Here is a 13,881-nt window from a genome sequence, read left to right as displayed (position 1 = left end):
TAACTGCTGAGCCATCTCTCTAGCCCCCACCATTATTATTATTATTATTATTATTATTATTATTATTATTAATTTTTGTCTTTTTGAGACAGGGTCTCCCTGCAACCCCACCTGGCCTGGAACTCACTATGTAGACCAGGCTGACCTCGATCTCACAGAGATCTGCCTCCTGAGTGCTGGGATAAAGGGCGTGTGCCACCATCCCCAGCCTTTTTTATAATTTCTTTCAATTATGTTAGGTTTGTCTTTGCTTAGACTTGGGGATAAAACTCAGAACCTTGATCATATTAATTAAATGCTGTGATATTGAACTATTCCCGGCCCTATTTAAATTTTTATTTTGTTATTTATTTATATTTATTTATTTAGTTTGTTTTTGAGGTAGGTCTTACTGTGTAGTGCTGGCTGGCCTGGAACTCAAAGAGATCTCTTGCCTCTGAAGTGCTAGGGTTAAAGGACCACACCTCCTTTTCCAGATTAAAAAAAATTTTTAACTTTTATGTGTATGAGTGTTTTGCTTGCGTATAAGTGCACTAAGTACATGCAGTGCTCACAGAAGATCCCTTGGAGCTGGAGTGGTAGACGGTTATGAGCTATCCAATGTGAGTGTTCCAGGACCCTGAACCAGGTGTTTTATGGCAGATTTTAGAAGTTTAGTTTATAGCCTTTTCAAACTGGCTTTCATATGTGCACTTTGGAGCTTGTGTATTTCCTAAAATACACGAGCTTTATTTTTATGTTTATTCATCTTATTTTTATGTGTATGGGCATTTTGCGTGCTTGTATGTAAGTGTACCTGTGTATGCAATGCCCACAGAGGCCAGGAGAGACTGTGAGGTCCCCTAGAACTGGAGGTACAGATAGTTGTTAGTTGCCATGTGAGTACTGGGAACCGAACTCTAGTGCTCTTAACTGCTGAACCATCTCTACAACCACTATTGGTTTTGCCAAATGAGAAAAATAGCATTTAAATCTGTAGTCTGTCTTAAGTTAATCTTTATTTTGCCCAATGATCTTTTTATAATAAAACTTGCTTCTTAGTGTTTTAACTAATCTCTTTTTAAAAAAAAAATATTTTTGTGTGTGTATGAGTGTATTGCCTACATGTGTGTAAGTGCACCCATGTCATGTAGTGCCCGTGGAGGTCAGAAGAAAGTGTAGGAGCCCCTAGAACTGGAGTTATGGAACAGCTGTTAGTCGCCATTTGGGTACTGGGTCATCTGCAAGAGCAGCCTGAGCTCTTAACTTCTGAGCCATCTCTTTAGTCCCTGTTATTTTTCTTTTTGGCTATGCTTTATCATTCGTGTGTGTGTGTGTGTGTGTGTGTGTGTGTGTATAAATTCATTTTTTGTTGTTTTTTTCTTTCTTTTTTTGAGACAGAGTCGCATTATGTAGCTCTGGCTGGCCTGGAACTCAGACATCCGCCTGCCTCTGCATCTCAAATACTAGGATTAGAGACAAGTGCCATCACGCCTGGCTATATTTAAATTTTTATTGCTTGATTGATTAAGATAGAGTCTTATGTAGCTGAGGCTTGCCTTGAACTCCTGATCCTCCTGCCCCCACCTTAAAAGTGCTGGGATTAGCTGGGCGTGGTGGCACACACCTTTAATTCCAGCACTTGGGAGGCAGAAGCAGGTGGCTCTCTGTGAGTTCAAGGCAAGCCTGGTTCACATAATGAGTTCCAGGCCAGCTGGGGCTACAGGGAGACCCTGTCTCAAAAAGACCAAAAATAAAATAAAATAAATAAATAAATGACTGAATGAATGAATGAATAAATAAATAAATGACTGAATGAATGAATGAATAAATAAATAAATGACTGAATGAATGAATGAATAAATAAATAAATGACTGAATGAATGAATGAATAAATAAATAAATGAATGAATGAATGAATGAATGAATAAATAAATAAATAAATAAAAGTGCTGGAATTACAAGTAAAATTTATTATTTAAAATACCCAGTGTGGTTGCTTATGCTTATAAGCCCAGCACTCATGAGGCAGAGACAGATGCATCTCTGTGGGCCTGATACCAGCTTGGTCTACAAAATGAGTTCCAGGGCAGCCAGCACTACATAGTGAAACCCCCCACAGTAAAATGTACACTATGTACACTAACAGTGTTATATGACTGCCACTGCTACCACTATCTAGTTCTAGAACTTTATCTGTAGCACACAATTTTAGTACTTAATTTTCTTTTTTCAACTTTTTTTTCTTTCTGTCTTGGTGGTATTGTTTTATTATTGTTATTATTATTATTATTATTATCATTTGGTCTCCCTGTTGCCACAACTGGCCTGGAACTTGCTATGTAGATCAGGCTGGCCTCGATCTCTATGAGATCCTCCTGCCTCTGCCTCCTGATTAATATGCTGGGATTAAAGACATGTATCACCACACCCAGCCTCAAGTTAAATAATTTTACATAGCAGATTCATTTATGCAGACTTCAAGTCTTTGGTCTTTTGACTTAAGTCAATTCAGGCCTCACATACTCATGCCATTATCTTCTGTAACAAGAAGGTGACTTTGTGATAAAGCACCTGCTGTGCAAAAACCTGATTCAAGTTCCAGTATTGAAAAAAGGAACCAGATAATTAATATTTTGATTCCATGCCATATTATGGGCCATTCTTTCCTAATGAAGCAGGTAGGTTTGAGAAAACGATTAAAGGTAACTTCCTAGATGTCTGAACTGCTTATTCTTGCAATGACAGCTTGCTTGATTATGCTCAGGAATAACCTCACACCAGTATGTTTATCTGTCAGCAGAACAGAGCATCTCCAAAAAACAGTGCTGTCAACTCAAACAGTATGACATCGTTTTTATGTACACTCTTCTTTTTTTTATTTCTTTTATTTTATGTGTATGAGTGTATTGTCTGCATGTATGTAAGTGCACCCATGTTATGCAGTGCCCTTGGAGGTCAAAAGAGGACGTTGGATTACCCTGGAACTGGAGTTACTGATAGTTATTAGCTGCCATGTGGGTGCTAGGAATTGAACCCAGGTCCTCTGGAAGAGCAGCCAGTGCTCTTAACTGCTGAGCCATTTCTCCATTCCCATATACTCTTCTTTTGTGACTTATTTTGTTTCATTGCTTTGTTTTCTGTTTTGCTGTATAGTCCAGTCCAGGATGGTGTAGAACTGCCCCTGGAATTACAGATGTCCTCCACCATGCCTAGATAGGACTTATATTCTTTAGTACAGAAAAATGAAATTCAGGGCCAGCAAGATGGCTCAGTGAGTAAAGCACTTGCAGCTGAGCCTGACCACATGAATGTGATCCCTTAGACACACATAATGGAAAGAGAAAGCTGACGTCTACAAAGTTGGCCTTTGACCTCAATATGTGTGTCATGGCATGTTTGTGTGCATATACAAATAAGTAAATAGATAAATATAGACAGTAGAATGGTATAGTCCATTGTTTTTTAATAGTCTCCAGTCTTCCAATCAGATTAAACATTGATGTCCCAAGTAGTTGGTAGTATTTTTAGTTAACAATTTAAACATTTGTTAGGGAGAGAAGAGTTTGGAGTTCTAGATTTAGTTCTTATGGGTTTTTTTTATTTTTATTTTTTTTTCCTCCCCTTCTTTCAGTGCTGATGATGAACCCAGGACCTCTGGCATGCTGGGCAAGCATTTTACCCTGAGCAACATCTCCAGCCCTAGTTATAGACTCTTAGCAAGTCTTTCCTTCCCTCCCTCCCTCCCTCCTTCCACCTTTTCTTTATTTTCCTGTGCTAGTGGTTGAACATAGGACCTTGTGCATACTAGACAACTTCTTTTCCAGTGAATTATGCCTCTAACTTCTAGTTGTTGTGAAGATTTTGTCTGTGTTTATGCACAAGCAGGCTTACATACCATAGCTTGCATGTGGTGATCAGAGGACAACTTTGTGGAGTCACTTTCTCCTTCTACCTTTATTTGGGTTCTAGGGATCAAACTCAGGTCATCAGGCTTGCCTCCTTAGGCCTAAGTGCCTTTACTTCCTGAGCCATCATCATTACCCCACCACCACCACCAAGTATTTTTGTGCAGGAGTGAGTCGGGTGGGTACTTATCTCCCAGTATTGAACCTAGACCTCAGGCATGCTGGTCAAGCACTCTACCACTGAGCTACATCCACCATTGGTAGAACATTTTCTGAAGAGTCTGGATTTAATGGTACAGTTTTGGTTGTCTACTGAAAATAAGAATAAAAAGTTTAAAATTACTTATGGGGTATAGGGACTGGTCAGATGGCTCAGTGGTTAAGAACACCAACTGCTCTTGCAGAGGACCCTGTCAGTTCCCAGCACCCACATAGCAGCAAACACTCAATTGTTACTCCAGTTCCAGGGGATCCAGCATTGCCTTCTGGCCTCCACGTGGTGCACTTACACGCAGGCAAAACACTCATACATATAAAATAATGATATATAAGTATAAATAAATATATTAAATAATTTAACTTAAAGTTTGGCTAAATTGTTAATCATTTTGATATTTATTGTTTTTGAAAAATCACTCTAGTTTTCTTTTTTCAGGGTAATCACTTTGATCAATATGAAGAAGGACACTTGGAAATTGAACAAGCATCACTTGACAAGCCCATAGAATCGGTAAGATGATCAGTGCCTATTTTGAGTCTTAGCCAGTTAGTTAGTTAGAGTTCGTGTGACACTTGATATGAATGAAGGTTGACTTATTAATAACTAATAGTATAGTGTAGAGCTATTTTCTTGCATGCCCTGGAGTAATTAGGTAGAGTTTGGGATGTAATTTAATAATATGTTGGGAAGTCAGTGTAACACAGAGAAAAAAAGTTAAAGTTTTGATGAAAAAAAATGTCATTTTGGCACATATTGAGATTTTGATAAAGATAGAAAGTTAGGTTTAGTGTTTTTGTAAATCAAATGAAGGAGTAAAATGTATTTTGATCCTTTAATACCTTTTCTGGGCAACATAATCATATGTGAAATGATCCATCAGAAATAGTTCAGAAGTAGTGAGTTTTATTTACCAGACTCTAATGAAATATGGTAAATTTGGTTTCCATAGCTTCAGAAATGTCTGGTGGTTTTTGTTTTTGTTGTTCTTGTCAAAAGTCAGTTATTTCTGTCTTTTCATACTTAGTCTGTGACATTAATGATGCCAAACAGCAGAATAAGAATATTTATTTTCCCTACCTCCTAATTTTAAAAAAAAGTCAAGTTTTGAGCATTAAAACAAAACAAACTGGGCATGGTAATGCATGTTTTTAATCCCAGCACTCCCAGGCAGAACAGGCAGATATCTGTGAGTTCTAGCCCAGCCTCGTGTACCTAGCATCTTCCAGGCTAGCCAGGGCTGCATAGTGAGACCCTGTCTCAAAACAAAACAACCCAAACCATTATTTTAAAATAACAGTCCCTTGTTAAAATGTCTAAACTTGTCATCTTTGTCAGTATTTAAAATTGATGCTTATCTCTATATGCCTAAAAGGATTTCATTGAGGCATTAGTAAAACTTGAATGGGGTAAAAAGTCAGAGAGAATCTTAATCTTTGTATCAATCTAGATTAGCCCTCTCTCCTTTTAAGAAACACTAGCTGCTTTTCCTTCTGTGAAATAACAAGGCAACTTACAAATTATAGATACTTTGATTTTGTTTTCAAAATTATAACATAGTAAAGGATCAACATATATTTATGTTCCTAATTAGGTTGGTGTTGTGTGTGTTTGTGTGTGCGTTTAGTTGTTTACAGAAATTTACACAACTTGGGGTGTTCGACATTTTTCTTCCACAGCAGTTGGCCCATATTAGCTAAGCAGCCATGATCTGGTTTGTATTGCACGGTCTGCCTTTTTTTAATTTCTTCTCTAGGGTTTCTTTCTCCCCCACCTCCCCTTCTTTCTGTCCTTCTGGTCCAGTGAACACTGCATATAGTACCTTCTGTCTTACCTTCTGTCCTGGCATGATGCTAGACTTAGGCATGGCAGTAATTGATGACGCATGTGATAATGCTGCAGAGGGAGAATTCATATCTAATAATGTGCTGAAAGACCAGTCTTGTATTTTGACACAAGAGTAAAATGCCAAGCCCATTTTGCTAAGCTAAAACTCACCAAAATATGTACCTTGTTCTATATCCTTATGGGGATTATCACCAAGGAGAATTTTATAATGAAATCCATAGGCAAGATACATATCTTGTACCTGGAAATAATTTAATTTTTTCCATTTTAATTTGAGTATGTTCTTTTGCATCAGAGTTTTAAGAGCAAACCACCAATATCAAGTCCCCAGAACCATATTCGATAAGGTACATGGTTGTATAAACCATAATTCTACTGAATTCTTTGACTTGCCAGTAGCAGGAAATTTAATTAACCTAAATTTGTAGCCAAGTATTCATTATTGGTATACTTAGTTTTTTTTTTTTAATTAAAGCATTGATATTTAACACTTAAAAATCCTTTATAGGGCTGAATTGTAAGATTTTTAAAAGAAATTCCTATGACAAGAGGCTGATGATATTTTTCCTCACAATGCCCAGGTTTTTTTTTTTTTTTTTCCTTTTTGTACATGTCATAGGGAAGCACTGACTAGACAGTCCAATTGAGTAATCATTGTCTCTTAAATAGTGTTATCTTCTCCATAAAAAATGATTCCTAGGAGGCAGAGACAGGTGGATCTCTGGATCTCTAGGAGTTCTAAGCCAGCCAGGGCTACATGGTAAAACCTTGCCTCCAAAAAAAGGGGGACAGGGGAATAGTGAAGAGATGGTTTAGCAGTTAAGAGAACTGCTCATGCAGAGGACCCAGGTGCAGTTTCCAGCACCCACATGGAGGCTCACTTCCTGTCTGTAATTCTAGTTCCAGGGGATTCAACCCCCATCTTCTGATGCCTGTGGGCACCAGGCATGCACATGGTGCATATACATATACAGCCATGCAGACAAAACACTCATACATATAAAATATTTTTTAATGTAAAAGAAAAGATAGTACTCAGACCAGATCTTTAATTTTTGAAAAAAGTATGGCCAGAGATATATATGTTATATTAAATTATACTCTGATTTCTGAAATTTATAAACATGCATTATTTGTGAATTGGCAGTTTAGGTAGTAGTAGAACCTTTATAGATATACTGTGTTAGATAAAAGTAGGGAAGGAAGGGAGGGAGGGAGGGAGAGAGGGAGGGACTCACAAAGAGCTATATTTGTTTATGCTTCCCAATCATTTGGAAATAAAATTTGAAGTTTTAAAGAAACTCTTGTGTGATTGGCATCAAAGTAGATAATGTTCTTCTCTCACAAGACAAAAGTCCCCTGTCACTCAAAGAATGCCCAACAAATATCAAGTATATATTGAATTATATGGCTGGCTGGCTATATTGAACTGTTTTTTTCTTAGGGGGAAATGTTGCTTCTAACACAAAGGAGTCTCTGCTGAATTAAAATCTTTCTCTGCAGCAATATCTTGAGAGGTGCTGACTGTTTTGCTACAGCATGCAACTCAAAAAGTGGCTGGAAATGCAGCTTTGGGAGTCTACAGATCATTGCAGGAGCTAAAAGTCTAGTTCAGTGATGGTATGAGCTTGTGTAGGTAAAAGAAAGGCTTGATTTCTGGTGGACATTATTTGATCACATATAGAGAGGAAGCAAAAGTTCAAGTGTCTATTTGACCAACAGGAATGTGAGGTTTTTTTTTTTTTTTTTTTTTTTTTTTTTTTTTCAAAAACAAAGGTAATCTGCAGCACCTGGTAACCTTGGAAGTCTCTGCACAGGTTTGTGTCAAGAATATGCCTGTGTGAGGGTTATTATGAGTATAGGTTTAAGGACCTTTGTTTTGTAATAGGGCATATTTGATGCAAACCAGCAAGATGTGAAACGAGATTCAAAGATGCTAATAAATTATGTACTTAGTGAACTTCTGAAGTCTGGATTTGCTAGTGAGATGATAACATATATTTCAGTTTCAGTAGACAGTTAAAAACAATAAAATCTAGTGTTCATAAAGTATTTGATATATTTACTATAAACTTTTATTTTTCTTTATTTCAACCAACCAAATGTCCTTCTAATTAAGAGTAAAACATCTAAGAAAAATATGTAAGAATTGTTAGATAACTTGATTATCTGAGTTAAAGTAAAAATATAAAGTATATAACATTTTATCCTTATTGCAAATAATTTTTTATCTTGAATTTTAAGTCATTGTTACTTAATGAGATTTTAAAGTTCTAGCATACATATTTAAAATATTTGGAAAACTAAATGTAATCTCAAACTGTAGCCCAAATTCAAATTCTGTTATAATTACAAGAATTGGTTGGTGTGATTTAGGATGTGTGGTCCTTTATGAGCTTTATCGTAGTTTGAAGATAATTCAGATGGGATAATGAAGTTAGACAAAAGGCAAAATGCCTGAGTTATAGACTTAAAATAATACTGGCATTGTTACAGTTGGAAGTACTGCTACCCTTCAGTCATTAGTTGCTTTGTGCTCTACCTGACTGAAATCCTGACTTTAGTAGTTGTCAGGTTGAATGGGTTTTAAGAATTAGTGTAAGCTTTCAAACTGTAGTTGCTATTGTTTAGTTTGCTTATTAGAGATTTGTCAGTACATGTATAATTGGATTTTTGTCATGTTGCATATCTGTTTAGATCTGTGGACTCCATTACTTCCAAAATGTAACTGTGATTTGACTCTTAGCAGTAACTTTATGTGGACTGCACAATAAACACTATGCTTCTTGGAGCTGAATGGTGTAGCATTACTATCTGGCTTTTCTCTCTAGTCTTCATTGTGTCATCTGTAGTAAGCTATAGATTTTTTTGTTTTGTTTTGGGAATTTCTACAAATTTGTTCTCTGCATGGGCTCACCTAGTTGCATTTGGGTCTTGCTTATAGAGTTTCTAATACACAATCAGCAAAGCTTACAATCCACTCAAGAGACTTACTATTTTTGTCACTGCTGAAAATGGGCTCAATTATGTAAATTAAATATGGCTGTCAACTAAAAGAAAATTCAGTGTGGAATTAATATTCATTTAGTCACTGATGTATCTGAACTGTAGTTTTCTCTTGAGATAGGACTTTCAATTTCTTAGTATAAAAACATGTAGCAGCCGGGTGTGGTGGCGCACGCCTGTAGTCCCAGCACTTGGGAGGCAGAGGCAAGGGAATCTCTGTGAGTTTAAGGCTAGCCTGGTCTACATAGTGAGTTCCAGGATAGCTGGGGCTACAGGGAGACCCTGTCTCAAGAAGACCAAACAAACAAACAAAAAAACATGTAGCCAGCCCCATGCAATAAAGTAAAATTTCATCTGTTTTGGCAGGCTCCCATTATACATAACCATTGCCAGAATGGTCCTTGTTACTGTGGTGGTATATAGTTAGGTGGAACAGAGAGTAGTTCTTGGGAAGGTTTTCTTCTTAATGTTTAATTAATAGATAAGAATGTTAAGGAATCCTGGGCATGAACGCCTTTAGTTCCAGCACTCTGGAGGCAGAGGTAGGCAAATCTCTATGAGATCGATGTCAGCCTGGTCTTTATAATGAGTCGTAGACCAGCTGGGGCTACAAGGAGACCCTGTCTCCCCTTCCCCCCAAATGTTAAGGAATGACTGATGTAGTCAGTAGTGAGGTGCTTTTTGTTTTTTGTTTTAATGCTAGTATTACATTTTCAGGGTATTGTAATGCACATCTTGCTTTTGAAGATCTTCCCATTTAAAAGTTCTATCACATAATAGACAGGAATGAATGTTGGAAGTACAGCATTGTATAATTTTAATTTTATAAATAGAAAAAAACAGGGACTAGGGAGATGGCTCAGCGGTTAAGAACACTGGTTGTTCTTGCAGAAGACCCAGGTTCGAATCCCAGCACCCACATGGCAGCTAACAACTGTCCATAATGCCAGTCCCAGGGAATCCGACAGCCTCTTCGACAACCTCCTCGGCCGTTGCACTACACGTGTGCACTTAACTACATGCAGGCAATACATGCATACACATAAAATAAAAAAAATAAATAAAAACTTTAAAATTAAAAAAAAGAAAAATCAACAGAGGCAGTCTTGGCCAAAAATATTAGGTTTTTTAGCTCAACTTCATTTGAACACAGTAGGATTTCATTTTCAACTGAAGACCATGCCACATAGCCACCATTTTCAATCTCAAGCAGAGTATAGCATATAGGTGGTTTGTGGAAGCTTTATGAATCATATAGAAAACCATTTTTTGTGTCCCTTAAGAAAAATTCATTTGCCTTATTAGTTTAAAATTAGTATTTCCTTGTGATTCTTATGTGTACATTTAAATTGTAAATGTGTTACTGTCACATTTTTATTAGTTGTAAACTGCATTGTTTCAAGAGAGTAAAAGATTTATTTTTGTTTCTATAATTTTAAACCCCGAATATACATCTATCTTATTAGTTTTTTTTTAATGATTGATTTTTATTTGTACAAGTGTTTTGATTGTCAGTGTGCTTACTGGTACATATGTTGTGCCATGAAGGCTGGGAGAAGGTGACAGAGCTGCCATGTGAGTGCTGGGAGTTGAACCCAGGTCTTCTGGAAGAATAGGATGTACTCCTAACACCAGGTTCCTCTGTGCTTTTTTTTTTTTTCTTTGAAATGGGGATCTCCTTGTAGTCCAGGCTGACCTGGATGTCAGTATGTAGTCCAAGCTGGCCTTGAACATATGCCGTCCTCCTGCTTCAGCCTCCCAAGTGCTGGAATTTCAGATGTGAGTCACCACATCTGGCTATTTTTGTTCTTTGTTTTTTGAGACCGAGTCTCTTATAGTCCAGGCTCTGAGGATGACATGAATCTCTGATTTTTCCTTCCTCTGCCTCCCAGAGTACTGGAATTACAAGCACATGACACCTCCTCCGCCCATATTTTCCCCTTTCTTTTTCTTGAGGCTGGGTTTCACACTGTCACCCTGAAACTCACTATGTAGACTAGACTGGCTTCTGCCTCCCAAGTCCTGAAATTGCAGGTGTGCCACCGTGCCTGGCTGTGTGTGTGTGTGTGTGTGTGTACATACATATACATATACATACATACACACATAGATGTATGTATACACACGTAAATATATGTATATAATTTTAAAAACAAAAAATGAGGCTGGAAAGATGGCTTATCAGTTAAGAGCACTTGCTGCTCTTGCAGAGGACTGGGATTTGGTTCCCAGTACCCACATGGCACCTAACAACTGTCTATAATTCCTATTTCAGGGGATCTGACATCCGGCCTCCATGAGCATCACGTGCATGTGTTGCACTTACATACATGCAGGCAAAACATTCATATACATTAACTATATTTTAAAAAATTTTTAATTAAAATATTTTAGTAACTTTTAGTAATAGTAAAGAGTTACTAGTTTAAAAAATAAAAAAATAAAAGCTACTAGTTTTTATTTGTTTTGTTTTGTTTTTTGAGACACAGCTTCACTATGTAGCCCCTGGCTAGTCTTTGTACACCTTTGCCTCCCAAGTGCTAGGAATAAAGGTCACCACATCTGGCAAAAGTTACTGCTTTTTAAATAATTTTTTCCTAATAATTAACAGTTTTAGAAGTATATTTAGTTATATTTAGTGTTCATTTCCTGTATTGTATCATGATTACCTGTTGGAGCTATGTTATCTGTGCCAGTCTACCATTATAAATAGCATTCTTGTGAATAACTGGCAAAATCACAATCCTAAATAGAAAGACTAGCTTACTTGTTTTCTGCAGGATAGTAATTGAACCCCTTGTTTATTGACAGTGAAATTTTTTATCAGTTCAGAGATAGACAGGGCTGCCCTGTTCTGTTCTGTTCTGTTCTGTTCTGTTCTGTTCTGTTCTGTTCTGTTCTGTTCTGTTCTGTTCTGTTCTGTTGTAAGCTGTTTTGGTGTTTTCCTTGTATTATTGTGCATCAACCTTAAGCCTGGGTTGTTTCTTGTTTTTTATTTTGTTTCTTTTAAAAAAATCATTCTTTGGCGGTTTTTGCATGCATACAATATCTCTTGGTCATAGTTCTCTCCCCTCCCCAAATTGGGCTTCTGATGAGTGTTTTTAAAATCTTTTATGTTTTTCCTTTTTGGTAGGATATCATACTGAATACTTGCCCTTTCTGGAGAGCTGCACAGCAGCTCTGATGCCCTCTTCTGACCTCCACGACATTACATGATATGGGTATACTACATGCATGCAGGCAATACACATACACGTAAAAATAAATAAATAAAAATACTCTTAAAAAATAAAATAAAATGATAGGAAAGGTCCAGGTTTGTTAGTTAATTCATTTGCTCTAAGAGTTGGGTGAGGAGAATAGGTTCTGGGAGATGTCTGTTGTCTGATAGTCAGGACACAGAGTGGGTACTGAATGGTTTAATAATAGCCTCTAACCTTTCATTTCCTGTTCTGTTCATACTTGAGAAAAGTATAGTTAAAGAGCAGCTCTAACATGAAGTTTCAGAGGTGAAACGCCACTGCGTTGTGGATCAGTAGCTTTTTTTCTGAGAAGGTGACAGCCATCCTCTTGAGTGGTTGTAAAAGTGGTGCTAATGTGTATGACCCTAACTTTTCTTTTTTCTCCTTCTCCCTTTAACATTTGCTTTTCCTTTCACTGTTGTCAGTCACAACACACTGCTCTTGAATCTCAGCTGGTCTTGACTTGACTCGTGATTTTACTTATGCTTTCACTCTTCTTTAATAAATACATTACTTGCAAGCAGTGAATTGAAAACAAGACAAAAAAAAAAGAAAAAGAAAAAGAAACCAAAAAACAAAAAAATAAAACGACCATTAGTGATCGGACAGTTTCTTACTTTGTGTTACATTTAACTGTTCTTTTGACAGCCCAGTTTTTAAAGCCAGGTTCGTATGGAAATGCTTTCACTCCACTTGCACTGCTTTTGGAAATAGCATACTGCTTCATCTGTCTGTTTATTTTAGTGCGTTCATAATATAACACTGTCAGCATAATGTCTCATCTCATTTAGCCAAAGATTGAATTAAAAAAAATAAAAACAGAACAAACCACAACAAATTGGGGGAGGGGCAACAATTTTTGTCAGCATTATTTAATACCTAAATTTCTGTGCCAGATATAGTTACAGCATTGGTGTAGAAGAAAGCACACAATAACAAACTACATTTAGTTTTAGCGACAGGGTCTCATTCTGTTGTTCTGACTTTCCTTGAACTCAAAGCAATCCTCCTGCCTCAGCCTCCGAAGTGCTGAGATTACAGGAGTGTGCCATCACATCAGCTTAATACATACTCTGAAGAGTCATTGCTGTCCTTGTGCTTCCCAGAGGTGCTGTTGTAGAAATTATAATATGAAATAAGGACTTTATATATAGGTAAGTTTGTTTTGATAGTAGAAAAAAAGAACTTCTTTGCTATGCTCAGCTTTCACAGTTTTCATTTTTCTGAAGTTTTATACTGGTGTGGCTCTAGGACCTCATACATGCTAGGCAAGTGCTGTATCACTGAGCTAAATCCCTAGCCCTTTTTGTTGTTTTGTCTTATGTAGTCCAGGTTGACCTCAAACTTGATATGTAGCTAAAGCTGAGAATGACCTTGAACTCCTCACCTTCCTGCCTTAGAACCAGGTGTGCATTACCATGACTGGTCTAATTTTTCTTTTTAATAATGAAGTCATTTATAAATAGATCTACTCAGCACTGGATGAGAGAATGCTTTTCTTGACTATAGGAGAGAAGAAAAACCGCAAGTGTTCAGTTAAGTTACTGTGATATTTAATAATGTGAAAACCATCACTTGGGATTGCATATAGCTTCATGTTTCCCAGTTCTTTCAGTTCTTAGCAAAAATAATTTCAAGGGACCTTTGATGCATTATTATTTTATGTGAGTATAATTACATA

General features: G+C 36.9%; 1 protein-coding gene across 5 annotated transcripts in view; it reads left to right on the top strand.

The window, feature by feature from the left end:
* Gpatch8 (G-patch domain containing 8) overlaps positions 1-13,881 on the top strand; it is a 103,872-nt gene that overhangs the window by 25,381 nt on the left and 64,610 nt on the right. For 2 of the 5 annotated variants that reach the window (XM_029566015.1, XM_008838197.3), the window contains exons 2-3: positions 4,543-4,617; positions 12,849-12,866. Coding sequence is in view for 1 of the 5 variants with exons in the window: in XM_008838191.3 (XP_008836413.1) it covers positions 4,543-4,617 (75 nt within the window). In the remaining 4 variants the exon portion in view is untranslated. Of the gene's footprint in view, positions 1-4,536; positions 4,618-5,783; positions 5,819-12,848; positions 12,867-13,881 lie in introns of those variants that run through there. The other 3 variants (XM_029566016.1, XM_008838191.3, XM_008838198.3) reach the window with 3 other exon arrangements.

The sequence above is a fragment of the Nannospalax galili genome, unplaced genomic scaffold, assembly GCF_000622305.1.
Source record: "Nannospalax galili isolate Female #2095 unplaced genomic scaffold, S.galili_v1.0 scaffold95, whole genome shotgun sequence".
NCBI classification, from domain to species: domain Eukaryota; kingdom Metazoa; phylum Chordata; class Mammalia; order Rodentia; family Spalacidae; genus Nannospalax; species Nannospalax galili.
This window is presented reverse-complemented; position numbering and strand designations above follow the sequence as displayed.